This window comes from Stenella coeruleoalba, assembly GCF_951394435.1.
Source record: "Stenella coeruleoalba genome assembly, chromosome: 3".
Taxonomy (NCBI): domain Eukaryota; kingdom Metazoa; phylum Chordata; class Mammalia; order Artiodactyla; family Delphinidae; genus Stenella; species Stenella coeruleoalba.
In genome coordinates this window covers 29,552,754-29,577,885 of record NC_137148.1, presented here as the reverse complement: position 1 = coordinate 29,577,885, position 25,132 = coordinate 29,552,754, and the positions used below count along the sequence as shown (strand labels likewise).

At 38.6% G+C, this 25,132-nt stretch overlaps 2 protein-coding genes across 4 annotated transcripts in view; one reads left to right on the top strand and one right to left on the bottom strand.

Moving 5' to 3' along the window:
• NADK2 (NAD kinase 2, mitochondrial) overlaps positions 1–4,219 on the top strand; it is a 46,164-nt gene extending 41,945 nt beyond the window's left edge. For all 3 annotated transcript variants that reach the window (XM_079918321.1, XM_079918322.1, XM_079918323.1), the window contains one exon: positions 2,105–4,219. In XM_079918321.1, the coding sequence (XP_079774447.1) occupies positions 2,105–2,243 (139 nt within the window). In that variant the 3' untranslated portion in view covers positions 2,244–4,219. The remainder of the gene's footprint in view (positions 1–2,104) is intronic.
• Positions 4,220–10,313: 6,094 nt separating this feature from the next.
• The window catches only part of SKP2 (S-phase kinase associated protein 2), a 32,503-nt gene continuing 17,684 nt past the window's right edge, over positions 10,314–25,132 (bottom strand). Inside the window, exons 7-10 of the mRNA XM_079918324.1 lie at positions 24,631–24,761; positions 18,479–18,530; positions 18,199–18,306; positions 10,314–12,414 (exon numbers count right to left, since the gene is read on the bottom strand). Of these exons, the coding sequence (XP_079774450.1) occupies positions 12,201–12,414; positions 18,199–18,306; positions 18,479–18,530; positions 24,631–24,761 (505 nt within the window). The 3' untranslated portion in view covers positions 10,314–12,200. The remainder of the gene's footprint in view (positions 12,415–18,198; positions 18,307–18,478; positions 18,531–24,630; positions 24,762–25,132) is intronic.

Genomic DNA, 25,132 nt, shown 5'->3' with positions numbered 1-25,132 from the left:
TCAGACTTAATCTTGCAGGGAAAGTAGAACCTGTAGAACTAAAGAGGTGTCATGCTAACCTGGCTAAAATAATATTTTGTCTAACACTTAGGGTTCCATTTTAGAGAAACTAAAGTTTAAGTTAATAGAAAGGAGAACATAGTTATTTAATTGGGTGATGTGGGCTTTGTTTGTTTACTCTAGTAAGACACAGTAAGATCAAATTATCACTTCAAAAGAAGCTGACTGGAAAGCAACTTTTTTTTCACATGCTGTGGCATAAAAGCAGGACCTGCATTCATACAAAGTCATACAAAGTCTAATATAACTTCAGAGTAGGATTCATTGCTTTCAGCTTTTCCCTGAAAGTGAATCCCCCCCCCCACATCTATTAAATTTGCCTTGGATTGTTTTTTGAGGGGAAGAGGATATACAGAAATGTTTGTAATTTCTTATTTTGTAAAGGTTGCCCAATTTTCCAAACTAACAAGGAAACCTACTATAATTCTGAAAAACTGTCATCTATCTCATGGCAAGCAAAGAACAGTTTAATTACAAATTGCTGCTTATAGTGTGCATATAGTTTTTTGAAAATACACAACTGAATTTTTCCAGGAAAGACACAAAAAAGGAAACTCGTCATACTTAAAAATCACTTTATCATTTGAGAGTTAATTTTGATTAATCAACGAATCTATACTCAGTTTGGGTGAAACTGTAAAGATTCATTTAAATGTTTGCTCATATAAGTAGGAGAATAGCTTTATGACTTCGGTGGTTGGAAAGTATTTCTTAGCAACAAGATTGATAAATTGAACTACATTAGAGTTAAGAACTTTTGTTAATCAAGGCACCATTAAGAAAATAAAAAGGCAAGCCACAGAGTGAGATAGTCTAGCAATGGACTCATATCCAGAATATATTTTAAAAATTCCTACAAGTCAATAAGAAAAAGACAAGCAGCCCAGTAGAAAAATGGCCAAAAGTCATGGACAGGCATTTCACAAAAGAGAATATCCAAATGGCTGATAAGTATATGGAAAAATATCCTTGACCTTATTATTCATCTGAGAAATATAAATTAAAACTACATAATATGATACCACACACACCAGAATAGCTAGAATACCAGTTGTTGATAAGGTGGAGCAGGTGGGACTTTTATGTCCTAACATTAGGAATAGTTTGGAAACTTGTTTGGCAGTTACCTACCAAAGCTGAATACAGCGCATGCAGGGACCCAGTAATTCTGCTCCAAGATATATATCCAGCAGAAGTGTATACACTGACCAGAAATGTGTGCACCAAAAGACATGCTCAAGAATATTCATAGTAGCACTATTCCCAATAGGTAAAAACCCAAATGTCCATGAATAGTAGAAGAGATACTTAAATTTGGTTATTTTTGTACAATGCAAGTGTTTTCAGACAGCAATGAAAATGAACACACGGCTGCTACAGGTAATAACATGGATGATTTCACAAACATGCTATTGAGCAGAAGCAGCCAGACATGGGCATACCCATTGTGTTCTTCCATTTATATAAAGTTCAAGAATAGACAAAACTATTACTACTATGGTGATTGAAATTAGGGTAGTGGATATGCTTGGGAAGGAGGGGCTGGGGGTAGAGACTGGGAGATGGGAGTAAGAGTAGTGAGGGAGCTTCTGGGGAGCTGGGTAACATTCAGTTCCTAATTTGGGTGTTGATTACGCAAGTGTGTTCATTGAGCTGTACCCTAATAATTTGTGCCTTTTCTGTATGTTGTACGTAAATAAAAATTTTACATGAAAACAGTTACATTCTTGCTCACTACTTAAAATACTTGTAATGGTAATAACTCAACATTCAAAAGCCTATGAATTCCATCTGAACTTGTTCACTGATAAATGTTTGGGTGAATGGAGCTCTCCTGAACATTGAAGTTTTGAGATTTTTTTGATGATGTACCCATGTATTCACATAGTCACTAATTCTCTCATATCAAAGAGCAACTTGATTTTTAAAATCAAGGCCAAATGATCTCTCTGCCAATTTAGATGACGATGAAGTGTTGTAAAGAACCTGTAATTTAGGGTTAAGAAAAGTGTTGCTATTTAATGAGATGTTTCTTTCTGCTTAGGGTTTGTGTTCGTTCTCGTTGTTGGGATGCCTGCATGGTTGTAGATGGAGGAACTTCCTTTGAGTTTAATGACGGAGCAATTGCTTCAATGTTGATCAATAAAGAAGATGAGCTTCGAACTGTGCTTCTAGAACAGTGAAGGATTTCCTCAGATGACAATTTTGATCACTGGAAAAAATAGTTTTACTGTGGAAACAGACTGCCAGTCATAAGGCTACATTTTTTGGTTATTGTTGAGACTGGTTGGCCTTGGGCTCAAAGGTGATCAAGAAAGTGAGATTTGTATTATTCTTCTGTTGGATTCTGATGGAAAAGATATTCACTGTGTAAGAAAATGGATGGACTAAATTGATTAGAATTCGTACCAGTGAAATTTCTATATTGCTTACAGTTGGTTTCCAGGAGTGCTGATATCTTTAAATTTAGAGAGGTAGGCTCCAATAAAAGATTAAATGTTTAAGGTTTGAAATTTAACTGTACAAGCTTTTTTTCCTTCCTTTTCCTCCTAATTTTGTGGAATTGGTCAGTCCAAACACATCTCATTTGATTAGTATTTTTTTATAGTACCTAAAATTCAAGATTTTTTAAAAGATTTGGTGATGGAGAATTTTGATAAATCCTGACATTGACCTAATTGAAGTAGGTAAATGTGTTTTTTATATGCTAAGAGTTTTCTAATTTCAGAACACAATGATATTGTTATGACTATTGATTTAAAAAATTCAAACAATCATTTTTGAAATTATTTAGATGTTTTCATTTAATTGACTGTCAGGTTAATTTTGACAATGCTGGGTGAAATATATATGGACAAAATCATGACACCGTTTCAAATGTATTAATTACCCAATAACTATTTTAGGTCTTAGGTAATTTTTTTTAATGATTTGAGTGTCTAATAAAGTTCTTCCTTATTTACAACTATCTAACATGGATTCAAAGACTAAAAGGATGAACTAATTAGACATATTCTATTAGGAGTTTGGTAAAACCTTAAAAAGATATTTTCATCTAGTGTAGGAGTATTGTCAGAAAGAAAATGGATTATTTAATAAATATGCAAAACACTTTCGTTTTGGAATTGCCTTACTTATTATCATGGTAGTTTTCACCTAACTCATATTCCAAGTTTTACACATTAGCTTTGGAGGATAAAATGTTATGGCTTTTCTTTTTTTCCCGTTATGACAGTTTCTTTACCTAATTCCTGATCTACTTATAAGTAATCCTAGAATTATCACAGAAAGTACCTCTTGCTGCATCATGAGACAATTGGTATTCTCACTCCAGTTATTCAAAGTTGTTTTTTTTTTTTTCACTTGCTGTTAAAAGCTTTTCTTCAATCACTGAAATATTTATTGAATACCCACTCAGTGCCATGTACTGTGTCAGGTGCTAGATATACATTGGTAAAGTAAACAGACTCTGTCTTATAGAACTTGAGTCTAGTGAGCTCAGAAGTAAATTCTGTGAAAGCTAGGATGTATTATAATCAAATCGAGTGCTCTTAGTTCTGGCAGCATTTATCATGTTCTTGTCAAAATTTTTATATAAATGTTACTATACAAAGATAATCTAGGTTTTGTTGTATATCCAGAACAAGAATCTGGTTTTTTTTTCCTTAGTTAAGAGTATCTGCATAGACACTAATAGCAAGGAGTTTACGTGATGCATACAATAAAAATTGGTGTTTTACCAGAGATGGATCTAATTTCTTGTTTGATTTAAAAATGATATACTTAAGATGCCACTTTAGAAAGAAGTGAAATTCCACACTATAGAAACTCCCTAACAGGTTTAAAATACCTTTTTGACAAAAATGCCAACTCCATCTTTAATATCAAGGAAATCCAATTGTCCAAAATGGTACCAGAGATCTGTTTAATATGTAACATATTAATAGGTAACCTGCTATGTAAAATTGTTCATAAGCCATATTTTAAAGGTTTTAAAAATACTTAATGTGCTTCCTTTGTGATATAACTTCTAACATTTCTGCTCTGTGGTGGGGATTTATTTGTAAGAGATGATGAGAGGCAAAGGATGTTTGAATAGCAAAAATGTTTTTATGAATGAGTTAACCTTTTCATGGCAACTACATGTGAATAAAATTAAACCATTGTTATCTTTTCTTTTTTAGTTCATTTCTTTAGCTCTTATGGGTCATTATTTGAAAACCAGATTTCCCAAAAGTGTTATATTTCAAGAGTTTTTTCCCCACTGCTATGTATTACTCTGTGCGCTTTGACTTCATTCACTCCTAATGTGACACAGTGCTTCCTGCTAAATGTAGACTTTTCAGACAATTTTGAGTTAATATTTTTGATGCTCCATATGTATTTATATTCGTGGCCCTAGTAAATCAAATCATATTACATGAACTGCTGAACTAGAAAGAGAAATTGTTTATTTCAAATGTAGTTTATTCTTGTTAACATTAAAAATAACCATGAAGGGGCTTCCCTGGTGGCGCAGTGGTTGAGAGTCTGCCTGCCGATGCAGGGTACGCGGGTTCGTGCCCCGGTCCGGGAAGATCCCACGTGCCGCGGAGCGGCTGGGCCCGTGAGCCATGGCTGCTGGGCCTGCGTGTCCGGAGCCTGTGCTCCGCAACGGGAGATGCCACAACAGTGAGAGGCCCGCGTACCGCAAAAAAAATAAATAAATAAAAATTAAAAAATAACCATGAAGGATTAGTGTACTGTAAGTCAATAAGAAGGCTTATGTAAGTTTTCTACATGAAGGAAGGTATAAAGAGTATTTTTTTTGTCATGGGCTTTATTTTATGATAAAATTTTTGGAAAATTATTGACTAACCAAGGAGCTAAAAGGAAAAAATAGAAAAGAATGTTTTAAGTGTTAATTTGAATATTTTATAGGATAGCAAAGGCATGGCTTATAAATAATTTTGTTCTCCCGTTTTAAAAAATCAAACATCAACAGTTAAAAAAATTTTTCAAAACTTGGTATCCTGAGAAGACTGTTGAAGAGATCTATCTGAACATTAAACAGCTTTTTATACCAGTAGATTGTGAGTTCACAGGGAGTAGGGATTATGAGTTCTGATTGGTACCTTCTCCCAATGAATACTTGAAAACTGGCATAGCTAGAGAAGAAATTGCCTATTATAATAAATAATGGTTTTACTGTGCTGAAACAACATTCTTAGGGAGTCTGTGTGTGTGTGTGTTGGGGGGTGATGTATGGGTAGTTGAAGTAAGTAGGACAGTATTTGAGAAACAGGTTTTTACAAACCGTTTTTTTTTTAATTTTTATTTTTTTTAATTTTTTAAAAAAAATTATTTATTTTTGGCTGCGTTGGGTCTTCGTTGCTGTGCGCGGGCTGTCTCTAGTTGCGGTGCGCGGGCTTCTCATTGCGGTGGCTTCTCTTGTTGTGGAGCAAGGGCTCTAGGCGCGCAGGCTTCAGTAGTTGTGGCTCGCGGGCTTTAGAGCGCAGGCTCAGTAGTTGTGGCGCACGGGCTTAGTTGCTCCACCGCATGTGGGATCTTCCCGGACCAGGGCTCGAACCTGTGTCCCCTGCATTGGCAGGCGGATTCTTAACTGCTGCGCCACCAGGGAAGCCCTCAAACCATTTTTTAAAATGTATCTCTCCCAACTGCAACTTTTTTCTTCCCTACACTTATTTTCTTTAAACGATTGAAGAGAGCTTGAATGATTTGTCAGGTTTTCACCATACTAGACTGGTTCTTCTTGGCTTTCACAAGAAAATAATCTATTTAAAATACCTTTGGTAATTAAGCTTTGTTACATAGCTATTTCCTCCTGCCTCAGATCTTTTCTTCAAAACATCTTTTTTTTAATGTCTTTTTTTAAAAATTTATTTTATTTTTGGCTGTATTGGGTCTCAGTTGCAGTGCATGGGCTTCTCATTGCGGTGGCTTCTCTTGTTGCGGAACATGGGCTCTAGGCGTGCGGGCTTCAGTAGTTGTGGCATGCGGACTCAGTAGTTGTGGCTTGCAGGCTCTAGAGCTTAGGCTCAGTAGTTGTGACACACGGGCTTAGTTGCTCCACGGCATGTGGGATCTTCCTGGACCAGGGCTCGAACCTGTGTCCCCTGCATTGGCAGGTGGATTCTTAACCACTGTGCCACCAGGGAAGTCCAAAATATTATTTCTTGATGAAATGATTCTTCACAAAATCATTCTATTAGGTTGGCCAAAAAGTGCCTTCGGTTTTTAAGTAAAAATAAAAGACACATTTTTCATTTTCACCAAGAACTTTATTGAACAAGGTATTCATCCTTTTGTTCCACTACCTTCTGCCATTTTCAGGCAACTTCATAATTCCATCTTCCCAAAACTTCTTATCTTTTTGAGCAAAGAACTGTTCCAGGTGCCTTTTACAGTCTTCCAGGAATGGAAATTTTTTCCATTAAGAGAATTTTGTAAAGACTGAAATAAATGGAAATCCACAGGTGCAATGTCTGGTGAATACAGCAGGTGAATCAGAACTTCCCAGCCAAGCTGTAACAGTTTTTGCCTGGTCATCAAAGAGACATGCAGTCTTGTGTTATTCTGAAGGAAGATTATGCATTTTCTTTTGACTAATTCTGGATGCTTTTCGAGTGCCGCTTTCAGTTGGTCTAATTGGGAGCAGTACTTGTTGGAATTAATCATTTGGTTTGCCGGAAGGAGCTCATCATAGAGGACTCCCTTCCAATCCCACCATTTACACATCACCTTTGGATGAAGACCAGCCTTTGGTGTGGTTGCCGGTGGTTCGTTTCCCCCACGATCTCTTCCGTTCCATATTATGGTACAGTATCCACTTTTCATCACCTGTCACAATTTGTTTTAAAAACGGAATGTTTTCATTACATTTCTGTAGAGAACTGCATGCGGAAATAGGGTCTAGAAGGGTTTTTTTCACTTATGTGGAACCCAAACGTCAAAGCAATGAACATAAGCTGGTGCAAATGATTTTCAACACTTGATTTGGATATTTTGAGTATGTCAGCTATCTCTCGCGTCGTATAACATTCATTGTTTTCCATTAATGTCTCGATTTGATTGCTGTCACCTTCAACTGGTCTTGGTCTACCCGACCATGGAGCGTCATCCAGTGAGAAATCTCCAGCATGAAACTTCGCAAAACACTTTTGACACATTCGATCAGTCACAGCACCTTCTCCATACACTGTGCAAATGTTTTTTTGCGTTTCAGTTGCGTTTTTACCTTTCTTGAAATAATAAAGCCTAATATGTCGAAAATACTGCTTTTTTTCTTCCATCTTTCTTTTTTGTGTGTGTGGTTTGAAGGGACTTTTATTTATTTATTTTATTTTTATTTACATCTTTATTAGAGTATAATTGCTTTACAGTGGTGTTAATTTCTGCTTTATAACAATTCTTCCATCTTCAATATAAAAATGGCTACACAAAACTTCACCAATTTTGATGTCTTTTTTTAAATGCACGGTAATATAACAGCTTGCATACAATCTAACAAAATTGTTTCAAATGATGTTAAAGACAACTGAGTGCTACTAGAGCCATCTTATGGAAAAAAACAAACAAACCTTTTGGCCAGCCCAATATTAATCTTTTAAGTATTTCCACTAGTCTTTTAAATGGGTTGTGGATTATCCACTTTACATGAGTAAATAGTTTTGAGTAAAAATGCATTTTAAAAGCCAATGTAATATACACCAGTATGTATAAAATAGATAACCAATAAGAACCTGCTGTATAAAAAATAAAATTTTTTAAAAAGCCAATGTAAATGACTATGGCCAATTTTTGTTTAAAAGACAATATAAATGCATGGTAATGGTTGGGATGTGATACATTCCAGTGTGCCTATTCATTTAAAAATGGATGGCTATAGAAAAAGCCTGCCTTACTGTCTCATCAATCACAGCCCCTGCCATCTGAAGACCTTAAAATATAGTGATCTTAATGCTCAAATGTGCATGGTAGATATTTTGATATTTGGCTTAAGGAATACCAAAATATCAGCATTTTGATAGATTCACTAAAAATAAATAAATATTAAAACAAATCCATAAAATAAGTTTAGTATAGGCTTTAGGGCTTCAACCTGTATTGTAAGGAGCTAACCTCTTGGTGAAGAGAGCTTTTTGACTTCCTGGGACATTTGGCCAGGTGGGGATGGGAGAGAGAAGGTTGCCTTTTTGTTTATTCCAAGGTTAGGGTATCCAGTGGAAAGGTGTTTCTTTCTAGTTTTCCTGGACTACTTAGTGCCTTTCCTCATGCTCTGTACCTCCCCCATCCTCTACATTGTACATCGTTAGTCAATGTTGGATTGTAATTGAGTTCACCATGATAGAAGGGACATAAGTCATGTTACCCAGAAATAAAAATTTTGCATTTGGCCAGACTTTACATAATATCTTGGGAACTTGCAGCTAGGGTATAGGAGAAAAATCAAGGGCCATAGGCAGATGTTAATATCATAAAAAGAATGACAGCCAGATGTTATGTGCCTCTTGAAGGAAGACTAATACTACCTATCAGGTATCTCCTTGCTAAAACAAAAAGCATCGATAGGCAAAGCCTCTAGATCAGGGTCTCTCAACACTGACACTTGAGGGTTTGGATCAGATAATCCTTTATTGTGGGGAGCTGTCCTAGATACTGTAGGATGGTTAGCAGCATCCTTGGTATACAACTGCTAGATGCCAGTAGTGCCTCTCTACTTGTGACAACCAAAACTGTTTTCAGATGTTACCAGATGTCTCTCGGGTAGCAAAATCATTCTTGGTTAGGAGCTTTTTGCTGCTAGATCTACCTACCAGTTTATGGAAATGGGGGACAGATTAACATGTTAAACATTATTCCAGGGATTGATCACATCTGCAAAATCCAGAATGTGGAACACTGGACAAACAACCTAGTTTCTTCAGTAAATAAATTGTAAGGATAATAAAGAAGGGGAACTCAAGATTAAGAGACTTAAGGAAATGTCAATGTCAACCAAATGCAATGTATGAACCATGTTTGGAGCCTGATCAAAACAAACCCGTGTAAGAAAACACTTCCAACAGCTGGGGAGCTTTCAACACCATCTTGATATTTAATTTTTCAGAATTAATTCAGGAGGATATCTTTTAGAGGTAGCTACTGAACTACTTATGAAGTCAGAGTTCTGGGTTTTGCATCAAAATAATCTGTGAGCCTGTGTGTGGTACGTGTGGGGTGGGGGAGATGACAGATGGATGAGATGATGGATAAAATGAGATTGGCCATGAGTTAATGACCTTTGAAAGTGGATAATGAGGTTCATCATCTTCTCTACCTTTTGCATTTGACATTTTTTATAATTAAAAACAAAAAAGGAAACATAGTGGGGCTTCCCTGGTGGCGCAGTGGTTGAGAGTCCGCCTGCCAATGCAGGGGATGCGGGTTCATGCCCCAGTCTGGGAAGATCCCATATGCCGCAGAGCGGCTGGGCCCGTGAGCCATGGCCGCTAAGCCTGCGCATCCGGAGCCTGTGCTCCGCAACGGGAGAGGCCACAGCAGTGAGAGGCCCGCGTACCGCAAAAAATAAAAATAAAAAGAAACAGTACTGATAATATCAAAAAAGAAGCAAAACTGGGTAATAATTAGGAAGAATCACCCTTCTACCATTTGAATGGACGAATTCAAAAGGAATTAATTCCTAGAAGATCTCTGGGTATAGGGGGAACTATTCAAATAGTTTCCTAATGAGAGTAAAATACACAGTATAAGCTGATCAAGTCTGTATTTAAAAAGTGCTACTACCTTTTATTGATAGTACTTATATTTATCACTTAAATCTCAAATGTTTTATAAACATGTTAATACTTTGAGAGGCACTTTAACCATAACAAGCCTGTATATTCAGCCCCTTGTCAAAGAATTATAAACATTTTAATTTGACAACACATGAAGTAGATGGGGCAGAAAGGGACCATGTTAAGGCTTATTTTTTCATTTTTTTTAAAAAACAGAACTTTTTTGGTTTTCTTTTTAGTTTTTTGGCTGTGTTGGGTCTTCTTTGCTGTGCGCGGGCTTTCTCTAGTTGTGGCGAGCGGGGGCTACTCTTCGTTGCGGTGTGTGGGCTTCTCGTCGCAGTGGCTTCTCCTGTTGCGGAGCATGGGCTCTAGGTGCGCGGGCTCAGTAATTGCGGCTCGCGGGCTCTAGAGCACAGGCTCAGTAGTTGTGGCACACGGGCTTAGTTGCTCCGTGGCACGTGGGATCTTCCCGGACCAGGACTCGAACCTGTGTACCCTGCATTGGCAGGCAGATTCTTAACCACTGTGCCACCAGGGAAACCCTACGGCTTGTTTTAAAGTGCCTTATTCAGAGGGCTGAGACAAATCCCACACCATACCAAATGTTCATTTTAACCAGAGTACTTAAGAAAGAGAAAGAAAAAAGGAAAACAACTTAGCTGAAGTATTCATTTTTATAAAAATGTGTTTTATTTTAAAACAAGTCTATAAAAGTAGAAATCCCATACAAAAATACAGATTACTCTGACATGTTAGCAAAGTAGCTTACGGCTGGACTTAAGTTTGGAAGTACTGTATGTTTGAGGGCATCCGGAAATCAGAGGCCAACCGGATCCTACCTCCAGCCCTTGTCACTAATCTGTAAACAATAATTTCAAGTAGTATTTAGCACTTTTTAACTACTATGGAATTGAAACCTAATCATTTCCTGTATAACACTACTTTAAAATGTTCTTCCTTAGGTCTGAGCAGATAAGGGCACTTCATACCATTGTTTCTAACATTTGAAAAATCCGATTTAGAAAAAGCAATGTTAATAGAAATGATGAGTTTGGGCTTTTTGTTCCATTTTGAACATACGGGGAGATCATCGATTTAAATAAGAAATTAGTGTTTTTTAGAGTAGAATTTAATCCTTTTGCTTCCACGTATCATTAAAAAAAAATCACTGATGCCATCAAAAGTTTCAACACCTGAGCCTTAACTTTTATGCAGGTGCCAGCTGTGCTAACTGCTCTGAAACTGCGTGGAACATACACGTGATTCTGCTGTGTATTTCTGATTGAAAGGAACATGCGGTTCTTCTTAGGGAACTCTAGGTCCAGTAACCTTATAAAATGGGTTGTTTCAATCATTGTGGAAGGCCATTTAAAAAAAAAAAGGATAATTTAAAATACTTGATTCCAGAGTAATATAAAAATAACTTCAAGAACCTCAGTGATAAAGGAAAACAACAGGTAACCTCAGTTCAGCATTCCAACCATTTTAAGAATTAGAGACTGACTGGTTCCTACCACCTTTCTAAAACAAAGCAAGTCACTTTAAAAGCTAAAGAACCTATGTTAACATAATTTGATCATAAAGTCAGAAGTCCACAATTAAATTTCCTCAGCTAATTTAGAATGCTGGGAACACAGTACATAAAGGAGACTTCATTAATGTGCATTAGAGGATCCCCCAGGTTAACCTGTCATAGAAAATTGCCTCTTGAGCCTGTAAATTCTAACCAATTCTATACCTCTGGTTGGCCGGTTGTTTTTTTATTTAGGTTTTAAGGTGAATGACCCGGGGCTATTTGTTTCCATATACCTAATTGCAAATCTAAAGGCAAAGTTGAAATGTGTATTTTTCTTTCTATCCTCAGCAGACTGCCACAAATCTATGATTCTCATTCTGCTCAGCTTACAATACAAATAGCTTATTATTTTTTGCAACCTACGTCTTATAAAGCGGTACTGAGAAATTAAATAGAAGAAAGTTCAGTTGCCATATAGGCTATGAAAATGATTTGCTGGTGGTGATTTTTAAGCTTGATTCTAAATAGATTTAATAAGAAGGGCACTTGGAAGAGGTGGCTCAAATTTTGCTCTTTAAGGTATCTTGAAATTATAGGCTCACGCTCCTAAAATTTCAAAAGGCATACAGCTTAGGCTCTTAAGGATATAGCAGTGATAAAAGCTTTCCTAGTCATTTTTCAAAAGCAACACTTCATAGTTTTCTCTCCAACGGTTCTCTAATATACTTGTAGAAGGAAGGCAAGAGGAAACCAAGAATAAAAATAGCTGAGCTCTCCACAATTGGGCTTCCTGCCTACTTTCCCTGTTCAAAGAAAAGAGGAGACACCATCCTGCAATAGATACTTCATAGACAACTGGGCTTCTGCAGTGTCAGTCGGCATCTGATGCCCCATATCTCCTGGTTCTTTTTGTTGCCAGTGGTTGGCCTAGCGATGGTGGTGAAAGGGGAACAATTAATTTGTAGATGAGGAAGGGCTTCCTTTAATAGTTGAAGGGTACTGTCTGGCACGATTCCAAAGACTTGTAGTGTTTTTAGTGTGGGAATTTCTCCGAGTTCACTGGAAAGGAAGAGAGAGACTTTCAGAGTAGCAGTATCTATGGTAACTGTTCCCCTAGAGTAACATGACCCACTTTTTACAATTTGTATTATATTTTATAAAATGCAAACTAAAGACATAATTTGCAATCAGTGATTTGAGAAAATTGTAAAGGTAAATCAAACCACAAAGCACAGTCCATAGCTTGGGCAACACAGCGTAAGGAAACACACAAGTGCATTTTGTTGAATATCTAATAACTGGAAAACTCCAAGGTTTATTTAAAGTCCAACCATATTTTCTTCCTTTCTCCATTCTTGGTTTAGACTAAAAAGTGTCACTGTGTTGTGAGGAGAAGCCAGCAAGCTAGTGGTGGTAAAAGTAAATGTTTTACTGTGGCATCAGATGGAGTCACCAAAGGCTACATGCAACTTAAGGATATGGACTTGACCTTTATTTGAACTAGGCTCGCCCTCTCAAAAGGAGATGTGAGCAGAGTCGATAACTTCTAAACAATGGTTAATACTCAACAAGTCCATTACATGTGATGAAACCTAACAGTGACTTCACGACGATATTTTAAGGTTATGTGTTGGGTGCAGACAGAGACAATAGACATCTTACTTCTCTACATATTACCATTTTTTTTTTCTGTCACATGTATCGCAGTCCTCTTCCTAGGTATTTCACATTAAGTGAAACACATCTCTGTCAAGAGTGAAATTCTGTTCCACAAAAAAGGGAGCCTGTTTTCCCAAAGTAAATACTCTTTGGTAATGATTCTTTTTTTTTAACCCAGGTCTGTGTGCTTAGAAATTCATCTCTCTGATCTGTATGTGCTCCAGGTTGGGACACACAGTACAAAGTCTCAGGAAAGGGAATATTTAGTTTGGAGTTTCAACAAAATCCCACTGCAGATCGATGAGCACATCAATAACCTAGAATTAGAAGCATTCTTTATATTTTCATATTGCCAATAATTACTTAAAAAAATAAACCTTCCTGATAATAATTGTCACCTTGCCTCCAATCTTTCTTCCTTTCAGCTTAGTGTATATACCAATGACCAAGGCATCTTCGTAAAGCCTAGCTCAGACTATGTCCTTCCCATGCTCAAAAATCTTTGATACCTCCCTCATGTTTTTTTTTTTTTTTTTTTTTTTTGGTACGTGGGCCTCTCACTGTTGTGGCCTCTCCCGTTGCGGAGCACAGGCTCCGGACACGCAGGCTCAGCGGCCATGGCTCACGGGCCCAGCTGCTCTGCGGCATGTGGGATCTTCCCGGACCGGGGCACGAACCTGTGTCCCCTGCATCGGCAGGCAGACTCTCAACCACTGCGCCACCAGGGAAGCCCCAGCTCCCTCATGTTTACAGAACTCCAAACACTCTGTTGGCCTTAGGCCCTTCATTACTAAACCTGCTCTCCCACTCTTCCCACTCCCCCTCTAAACGTATTTATTCTACATTCAAGAAAGTGTTTTAAACTCCATAGGTGTTTACATACATTAGCTGAAAACATGAGGAAGGGTAATTTAGAAAATACTATCCAAGTAAAATAAATATGCTTGGTGTTCCTAAGGGGGCACTAAGATCCAGAGGTCACAACAGACTGAAAAGAAAGTCAGCAAGAACAAACTGTTGTTGTTTGTAAAGTAAGCTAATCTCTGGAACAGAAACAGGAGTGCATGGGTGGCACAGTGGTGGCACAGTAGTTAGGAATCCGCCTGCCAAGGCAGGGGATGCAGGTTCAAGCCCTGGTCAGGGAAGATCCCACATGCCGCAGAGCAAGTAAGCCGGTGCACCACAACTACTGAGCCTGTGCTCTAGAGCCCATAAGCCACAACTCCTGAGCCCGTGAGCCACAACTACTGAGGTCTGTGCGCCTAGAGCCCGTGCTCTGCAACAAGAGAAGCCACCGCAATGAGAAGCCCGTGCACCACAACGAAGAGTAGCCCCCGCTTGCCGCAACTAGAGAAAACCCACGTGCAGCAATGAAGACCCAATGCAGCCAAAAATAAAATAAATAAACTTATTTTGAAAAAAAAGAAACAAAAGAAACAGGAGTGTAAAGAAAGGTCAGTATACATAGGTGTTTATACTTATTATCACTGAAGATGATAGCAATCCTGTCCCAAACTTAAATCTCTCTTATGTGAAATCTGAGTATGAGAACTTTGTCATAGTCATGAGAATTCGGTTTCTGCGATCTCCAGATTAGCCAAATTGTAAGACATTCTGCAGTGGATAGTATTTAAAAGAAGAAACTACAGGTGGGAGTGACGAGGAATGGCAGATGATAGAAGAGGAAGTGTTCTTGCAACAGCACTTCAAAAGAGCTTAGTGAGGAAGGAAATTACACCAGACACTTAGAAGACACTCAGGTGTTTCCATGTGAGTAAGAAGTGAGCGGTGTAAGATGGGATGGTGGACGAATGATCATTCCCAAGTCGAAAAACCAGAAAGTCTCTAAAATTTTAAGGAGAACAAAAAAACGAAAAACAACACCAACAACAAGCCTCTTTTATGTGTATCACCTACAACACAGCAGAACACATATGCAAGCATCTCTTTGAAACTACAAGAGACTAAAAAGCCAACGAAGGGAGAGTAAATAGGTATGAATAGTTTAAGAGCCATGATTTCTAACTTAAGCAGTATAAAATGACACTGATGTCTTAAAGTGTCTTTAGTTAGTAAACAAAAGGTATTTATAAACCTTTCACAGGTTCACTGCTTACCTCATCTACATAATCCCATTTTCCTTACAAAATCTGAAATTCCTCAACTACAAATTATCCTACAGGAGTTATTATTTAGTCTCTCCTAATCTCAGATCACTTTACTATCTCCAGCTTAGATTTCTTACTTGAATGAGAAATACAGAATAATTAGAAGGACTTTTGGATATAAGGAAATCAGATCAATTAAGGAGTAAGGAAATAAATACAATGAGGGTATATGTCCTGCAGACAAAAAAACCTACATTTTCCCAAGTATTTTAAAGCGTTATCATTACAGAAGAAACACATTCAAATTTTATTTTCCCGCTTCTGAGATAAGAAATGAAAATTCTTTAGCACAAATGACTTTCTGGAAATTATTGTTGAGGATCCTAGAATTCTTACTATGCATTTCATGGACATCAGCCACCAGAATGACTGAAATTGGAGGGCAAGACATTTTACCTGGAGAAACTTTTAAGGATAGGGTACTAGCAAACTCATCTTAATGGATTCACAAGGTAAACCAGTACACTAGAAACATACTCTTTTACCTTAAAGTTCAAGGACAGCATCTTTCTTCTGTCTGTTCTCACTCTATTCTGGTGGTCTGGCTTGTCACTAAACTCCTGATGCCCCTGTTTCCCTTATTTCGAGACAATATCTAGACAAATCAGTTACAACAATGCTGTGAGGGTTCACACCTAGGTCTGTGGCTTCAGGCCCACGCTCTGAACCATCAATTCACACTGCTGCAGATATTACTATGAAAGTATTATCATCCCACTGGATAAAAATATGTGAAGGCTCACAGCCTCCCCCTAGCCTCTGCTCAAGAGAAAGCATTTGGGGATTCTCTGCTTAGCTTCTTTCTCTCTGGAGAGAAAGAACAAAAGTAAGACACGTGGATAGATTCTCTTCAGAAAAGCAACCAAAAAAGAATGATCACTGCACTCCAGGACGCTGCACAGGCAATGAAGCTGAAGCCTAGATGGCAAGGACAGGAAAGCATGGTTGACAGAGATGCCTTTTTGGGTGGACACTGCAGGCTCCTAGGAGTTCTGGATGCTAGAAAATTCAAGTGGCAGGAGATTTTAATAAGAGTTCCATGCATATGAATTGAGACCCCAACATCTGAGAGCCCTGAAACTAAATACTAGCATTCCTTTTAGGCAGTGCTTTCCCAAATGAGATACCCGCTCAGACCCTGAGCCCCAAGATTAATTACAGTGATTTATTAAAAAATGTAATTACCAGATTCCCTAATTCTACTAGTTAACTCTATGTAGCTGAAGTATCTGATTTATTCATTAATTCCTTTTTTTAAAAAAATTATTTTTTAAAAATTGAAGTATAGTTGATTTACAATGTTATATTGGTATAGAGCAAAGTGACTTAGTTATATATATGTATACATATATTCTTTTTCAGATTCTTTTCCATTATAGGTTATTACAAGATCTTGAATATAGTTCCCTGTGCTATATTCCAAGATACTGAATATAGGTCCTTGCTGTTTATCTATTTTATATATAGTGGTGTGTATCTGTTAATCCCAAACTCCTAATTTATCTCTCCCCACTGCTGCCCTTTCCCCTTTGATAACCATAAATTTGTTTTCAATGTCTGTGAGTCTATTTCTGTTCTATAGATAAGTTCACTTGTATCTTTTTAGATTCCCCATATAAGTGATATCACATGATATTTTCCTTTTTCTGTCTGATTTACTTTACTTAATATGATAATCTTTAGGTCTATCCATGTTGCTGCAAATGGCATTATTTCATTTATTTTTACGGCTGAGTAATATTCCATTGTATATACATGGTGTATATATATATATATATATATATATATATATATCTCACATCTTCTTTATCCATTCATCTGTTGATGGACATTTAAGTTGCTTCCATGTCTTGGCTACTGTAAACAGTGCTGCTATATTCATCAATTCTTGAAACTAACTTACAAGATGCAAACCAGTAATTTGAGGACTGCATAAATTCTGTGCTCCAATTCACCACTTTTCTTTGGTAGGAACCAGAAGCTTGATTACCTTCATATGGATGGTGAGTTTCAATGAGGTCAGCAGCCTAATTCAGGGCATACTGGTTGGAATGTGAAAGAAGGGCACCAGGCCAAATCCAAGATACTGACTTCTTGAGGTTTTTAATAAAACTGCTATACAGTTATATTTGAACCAAGGAAGAATTTTCCAGCCCTTTGAAATATAGGAAAACTTCTTAAAACTACAGAGATGATGTTATTTCCAGGATGACTTGGATATAGCACTTCTTAAAAGGAAGATGGACCCAATTCTGTTTTTGTTGGCACTGCCTTGATTTTGTGGAAGTTGCTGAGCAGGTACAAAATTAATCCCTGTAACAGCTACCAGATTAGATACAGACTACTTTGCACGTGTCCAGGAGACCTGGAATGCAGACCCAGCTCAGCCAGTAACTCACTATTCAGCTTTGGGTAAGTTACTTTACTCTTCTGGATCTCAATCTCCCCCCTTTTCAAAGAGAGCATCAATCACTCTTACAATACTTACTACTTAAATTGTTTATTTTTTCCATTCCTTGACCATCCAGGACAGATGCCACTAGATTACAGAATTTTTCCTCTAAGCTCAGATGAAGGTTTTTGGAATCAACTCTAGTAGACTTGAAAAGTTTCGGAAACACACACACACACACGCGCGCACGCACGCACACACGCACACACACTGGGTCTGCCTACCCCGTCATATAATCTGAGCTTCCTGGGAGTAAAGGCTATCTTCTCCCGCTTTTGTAAGTTCTCCACAAGTAGTAGTACAGTATTCTAATATTTAAACTCGCTCATGGCTAAATAAATGTTTAGTAAACTACCTCAATCCACTCAACTTTACTAGACATTTTAAGCAAAAAATTTTGCCTTGGTTTTTCTATTTTGCTAGTCTTTCCTAATCAGTGTGTGGTACACTAATTTGATGTTTAAGTAAGTTTTAAACATCTGCTGTTAATAATGGATTTTACCACCAAGGGACATCTCTTTTGGTCCCTGCCCTCTGCTTGCTTTAGAAAACAAAACTACTTACAGTAAAGTTTCAGGTATTATGTCATAGCACCGACTGAGTGATAGGTGTTGGAGGTAGTTGAGCTGGAAAAATTCCGGAAAGCAGTCACTTTTCAGCATGACACTATCGCTGTAACAGAAGGAAAAATTCAAAATCTAGCCATCAATACCAGATGGAGAAGACAGGAATAGTCTTATCGCTTAGTTCCTTCAAGTCAACATATTAAGATCCTTTCTTCATTCAGTGAGGAATCATGAATTTTCATTTTTAAAAAATTTTTTTGTCTTCAATAAAAACATACCTTAAGTCTAGGTGGACAAGACTGGGACATCTTCCAACTAAGGTAGAGACATCTAGAAAAAAAATGATGGTCACTATCAAATGAGGAATCAGACAAGGATCCCTGCTGTCAATACTTCATTTCACATTGTGCTGGAAATTCAGAATGGTGCAATTAGAGTCACTCACTATTAGAGACAAAAAACAAAATTATCATCTTGGCATATAAGACTTTCTACCTGGAAAATCCAAGAGAATCATCTGAAAAACTACTGGAAATACACAGTAAGAGAACTAACTGTGTAAAATGACTGGAAAACAAACTCCTTAGCTTGTCTATGTGCCCGCAATAGCTGGCTGGAAATAGGGAAAAACAAGTCCTATTCACAATAGCAAGAAGCAAAACCAAACAGCACAATATATATAAACAAACAACATATCATAAAGGTACCACTCAAAATCAGTGGGGGAGATCATGGATTATTAAAAAATAATATGGCTACCACAACTGGAAAAAATTTACTTCTCCAGCTCAAATAAAATATCCAAATAAATTCTACATGTTAAAAACTTCCAAATGCAAAAATGAATAATTATTCATTGCGTCTTGGGATAGGTAAGGAGCTTCTAAACATAAAGGGAACACTGATAATTTACTACATAAATTTTTTTTTAATTTTTATTTATTTTGGTTGTGCTGGGTCTTCATTGAGGCATGTGGGCTCCTCTAGTTGCGGCGTGCAGGCTCTACAGCACGCAGGCTCAGTAGTTGCAGCGCGTGGGCTTAGCTGCAGCGTGTGGGATCTTGGTTCCCTGACCAGGGATTGAACCTGGCCCCCTGCATTGGAAGCGCAGAGTCTTAACCACTGGACCACGAGGGAAGTCCCCTGTTACATACATTTTTAAAAACTCTACCATGTTAAAGCAAAACAGAACACAAGCAGAATTGAAGAGGTATCAGAAAACTGAGAATAAATGTTTCCAACAGAGTTAGTGGTCTTATTATATAAAGAGTATTAAAAAAAAAAGGAACATAAACAGATACTTTCCAAAATATAGACAAAATAAAAATGGAGCAAGAAATGCAAAATAAAATTATTGCTTTTCTGCCATCAAATGAAAAACAAATCCTATTATAATGCCCAGAATTGATGAACTATCATAAAGCAGGTCCCCCCATATACTAAAAGTGGATATTTAATTTTATGCAGCCTTTCAGAAGACCTGATTTTTTTTTTGAGTGAACTGATCTTTTTAAAAAAAAAAGTGTTCAGGGTATTACACATTTAGCTCTTTGGCTCAGTAATTCCACTTTTAGAAAAATAATTAGAGATAGGCATTAAGATATTCATTGTAGTGACAGTTACAAAAGCCCCTCCCCTGATTACTTTAATAGGTTAACCTTCATCCAATCTATGGAGCACAATGCTAATAGCAGCTATTAAAAAGCTTTTTAATAACATTTTGTGACATGAAAAAATACTCAGGATATGTTGTATAGTGAAAACAAAACAAAATATATAAAATGCATTATAATCTCAATTTAGTTAAAACACACAAACTCATATTTACACACAAACACACACAGAAAGAAAGGGGGTTGGGGGTTGGAAGGCTGGAAGAAAATAATCCAAATGTTAACTACAGTCACCAATGATGGTAGGATCAGAGATAACTTTTCAGAATTTGGAAGAAAGTCACATGCAGTACTTTGTAATCAGAAAATGAATTAGTGTTATTTACTTTGAAAAATAGACAAATTTTACTGATGTTTGAGGTTTTTTTTTTTTTTCCCTTCTCACAGCTACATCTTCAGTCCCATCCCCTCCCCTGAATCCTAGACTTGCATTTTCAACACAGCCAACACGCCCACTGGGCTATGTGATAAGCATCTCAAATTTATGCCTAAAACCAAACGCTTGATTTCTCCTCTCAATCTGCTCCTTCCCTAAAGTCTTCCCCATCTTAGTAAGTGGGAACTTCACCAATCCAGTTGCTGTAGCCAAAACCCTGGGAGTCGTACTTGACTGTTTCCTCATATCCCACATCCAATCTGTTACCAAATCCTGTTAGGTCGGCTTTCAAACTGTGTCTGAAATCGGATCACTTCTTACTTCCTCAAATGTTACCACCCTAGTCTCCAGCAGCCTTTTCCCAGCACAGCACCAGAAGGAGACTTCAAAGGTGAGTCAGATCATTTCACTCCTGCTCAAAACACTCCAATGGCTTCCCATCTTACTCAGGAAAAACAATGGAAACAGAGCTTTTGCCCTGGCTTAGAGAGCATGCCCCAGCTATCTCAGCTCCTACCACGGTCCTCCTTGCCTCCCCCCTCACTGGCTCCCAAACCGAGAGGAAAAAACCTCACACATTAATAAAGTTTGTCTATTTTAAAAAATAAATAACATTTATTGATTCATTTTCTGATTACAAAGTAGCATGTGTGACTTTCCTCCAAAGGCACTTGTTGGTCCTTAGTTCTAGAATGTTCTTTGCTTACATATCTACACAGCTCACTCCTTCACTCCTTCAGGTCTGTGCTCAAGTGTCACTTCCTCAGGGAGGCCTTCTCTTTGACCATTCCATCTGAAAAGAGCCCCCTACCCGCCACACTCCACCTAATCACTGTGCTTTAAATTCTTCCTCCTTGCATTTTCACCTCCTTTTATCACATTTAATTCCTTGTTGATTGTCTGCCTTCCCCACCAGAATGGAAGCTTCACAAGGATGACTTTCTCTGTTGTGTTCAAGGCCACGCCTCCCAAGTCTGAACAGGGCTTTATGCATTATAGGGGCTCAATAAATTGGAATAAATTTGCCTCATTAGTCACTAAAAAATAAAGAAGCGCACAGCACAATTTTAAGTGACCCATCACCTCGCCAGCCAGCCAGCCACCCACAAAATCCACAACCAGATACAATCTTATTTTGCCACCACCTGGGAAAGAACGAAACCTTGGGGGATAAAACTGGTCAGTCTCTGTCTCCAGCCCTTGTTGAAGCCGCGGTCTTCCCTCGGTGGGAAGAGTTAGTAAACAGCAGTCCCCGCCAAGATTCCTCTTCACTGTCTCCTTCATTTCACTTGAGTTAGAAGGGATCTTAGAAACCACCTAATCTAACCTGTCATTTTAAAAGAGAGACAATTCTAGCTAGAGAAGTCCAAGTAAATCCAAGACCAAAAGCTAGGTCCTCCAAACCTCATTCAGTGCTCATCTGGGTAGAGAATGAAAACATCAACAGGCGGGCTTCCCTGGTGGCGCAGTGGTTGAGAGTCCGCCTGCCGATGCAGGGGACACGGGTTCGTTCCCCGGTCCGGGAAAATCCCACATGCCGTGGAGCGGCTGGGCCCGTGAGCCATGGCCGCTGAGCCTGCGCGTCCGGAGCCTGTGCTCCGCAACACGAGAGGCCACAACAGTGAGAGGCCCGCGTACCGCAAAAAAAAAAAAAAAAAAAAATCAACAGGCAACCGTTACTGATCTCTCATTATGTGCCAAGAATAATTCAACATCCTGTACACGTATTAACCCATTTATTCCTTACTCTAAGAGGCGGGTTCTGTTATCTCCATTTTATTGATGAGAAATGGAGGAACAGAAAGGTTAAGCAACTTGCTCAAGGCTCCCCAGCAAATGGCAGAGTGGGTACTTGACCCCAGGAGGTCTGGCACCGGGCTTGGAGCTAAAATACGAAATCTGTATTACCACCTAAACAATGAAATAGTGTGCGCCACTGCTAAAGACATCCATTTAAAAATCTTTGACTCCTACTGTATAACTAAGGAAACTAACACCTCAACTTCTACTCCGCGTCTGTGTCCTTGCCCTGAATGTGTCTAGCAAGCAGGATTTTACCACCTATTATTCCTGCCAAAACTCAGTAAAAAGGCGATTTGTTCTTTTTCGGAGGAACAAAGAAAAGGGTTTTAAGCCAAACTTGGACACAGTTTACAGCAGTCTGCCTACAGCAGAGGTTCTCGACCTTGCACCCAGAACCTTGGTTCATTACAGAAAAACTCTCAATAAAGAAGTGGGAAATTCAGATATGGGCAGAAATGTACAAAGGGCACTGTCTTCTCTTGGGGATGAAGAGGGAAGAACCAGGGGTGGGATTCACTGTGAAGAGGATGCTCACTGGTGGGAGTTTAAAATCCGTGGAAGGCAACTTGGCAATAACTATCCAAAACTTGAGAACGGAACCTAATCCCTGAGCTGGCAATTCCACTTAGAAATGCACTCAAAGGTTCACTTCTGTCCGTACCAAAGTTGTTTATAAAAGGGAAAAACTGGGCTTCCCTGGTGGCGCAGTGGTTGAGAGTCCGCCTGCCGATGCAGGGGACGCAGGTTCGTACCCCGGTCCGGGAAGATCCCACATGCCGCGGAGCGGCTGGGCCCGTGAGCCACGGCCGCTGAGCCTGTGCGTCTGGAGCCTATGCTCCGCAACGGGAGAGGCCACAACACTGACAGGCCCGCGTACCGCAAAAAAAAAGAAAGGGAAAAACTGCAAAGATTCTAAACATTCATTACAAGGAGATCAACTGAATAAGTTATGAATGAATCAACATAAATATATTTGATGGAATATCACACAGCCACTGAAAATGACATTTGTGTAGCGACTAAAATGGGGTTACCTGAAATAAAAACATGTTACAAAGAATTCCATACACCATGTCCCATTAAAAAAAAACACTTTTTAACAGGAAAAAAGACTGGCAAAATGTTAGCGGGATTATTGATTTGTTTTTGTGTTTTTACATGTTTTGGGTATATTTGAGAATGACTATATAATACTATAACCAGACTGAAAATTGTGTTTAAAGGGAAAAAATGTAGAACAGAACATTTTTCTGTTAGACACATTCTGCAAATGTTTGGTTCAAATCTTTTTAAGTATATTAAAAACTATAATAAATAAAAACACTTATACTCAGATGAGCTGACACCACCATCAAGACACGAGGGTAGCGCTGAGGTATGTGGCTGGCTTAACTAGGCTTTGTGCAACCCACAGCCCAAGATCACGAAGGGAACTGTGAAAATGCTAAGTGAAATAAGCCAGACAGAGAAAGATAACTACTGTATGCTATCACTTATAGGAGGAATCTAAAAAATACAACAAACTAGTGAATATCACAAAAAAGAGGCAGACTCACAGATACAGAGAACAAACTAGCGGTGGCCAGTGGGGAGAAGAAGGGACAAGGGGCAATACAGGGGTAGGGGATGAAGAGGTACAAACTGTTAGGTATAAAATAAGCTACAAGGATATATTGTACAACATGGGGAATATAGCCAATATTTTATAATAACTATAAAAGTAGTATAACCTTTAAAAATTGTGAATCACTCTGTTGTATACCTGTAACTTATATATTATATATCAATTACACTTTAATAAAAAAAAAACCTTGCCATTTGCAAAAACTTATCTTTGCAAATTAAGATTCTGTCAATATTAGACAAATAAGACAAAGCATAACTGAACGTTCAGGCTTATAAAGACTTTGTCACACATCATCCCTGATTTCAAAAGTCTGTGTTTGTCTAAAAAACCTCATTGCCTTCTTAGACTGAATTGAGAGGAGTTAGTTATACATATGAAAGAGGGTTTATAAACAGGGTTTTCAACCTTGGCGCTACTGACATTTAGGACCAGATTCTTTTTGGTGTGTTATTCTGCTGTCCTGTGCCTTGTTCACCAGCATTCCTGGCTTCTACCCACCAGATGCCAGTAACACCACTGCAGCCGTGAGAGTCAAAAATGTCTCCAGACTTCGCCAAATGTCCCCTTGCAGGCAAAATTATCCCCAGTTGAGAACCACAGCTTAATACTGATCAAACGCTGCACCGATCGATTTTTATGTTGGGGTTTTAGCTAACAATTTAGTTAATGAAAAGAACTTCTTCTGCTTAAACATAAATTGCTTTAAAGGATAAAGGTTTCCACTTTCAGATTCTGGATTCCAACCCTGCTACCCACTAGCTGTTGGCATTTACCTGACCCTTCTGATCAGCCAGCTGCTACCTCATCTGAAAAATAGGAATAGGAACACATGCGCTGGATTAAATGAGACAACTTATGGAGGACCACGCCTAGGAGATGCTCGAGAAGTCAAACCTGCTGTTATTGTCGTGGCTGCTGTGGTTAAGGGGCCGGCAGCCCGGCAGGTCTTACCCGATCTCTGCAGATTCTTTCGGTACCCGCTGAGATTCAGCTGGGTGACAGTCTCTGACACGTGTGCGACAGCCACCTGCACATGCTTTTCAGTGAATTCATAGCACCAGGAGAGGTTCAGTTCATCCAATCTGCACACAAGAGGGGTGATAAGGAAAGCATGAAACCGTTACCCAGAATGAGTTCTCAACATAGCACCGCCTAAAGCTGCAAACCCAGAATATACAAAGCCGTCGATTCCTTACCATTTTCTGCACAGAACCCCTGCTCCTCTAAGCAGCTACATTCGCTCACCTGAAACTGCTTTCTCCCACCTTGTTCCAGTGTGTTCCAGAAACTTGCCAGGGGATGTGAGCCAAGGGCCTAGTGAATGCTGCCCCCTTCTGGAAGAGGAGGGAAGCGCTCTCCTCTCCTGCTCAAACCTCATTGCAGGACTAGATGGAAAAATTCTAGTCTCTATGCTTTCTTTCTCAATCACCCGGGTTGTTAGCAAACAACTACA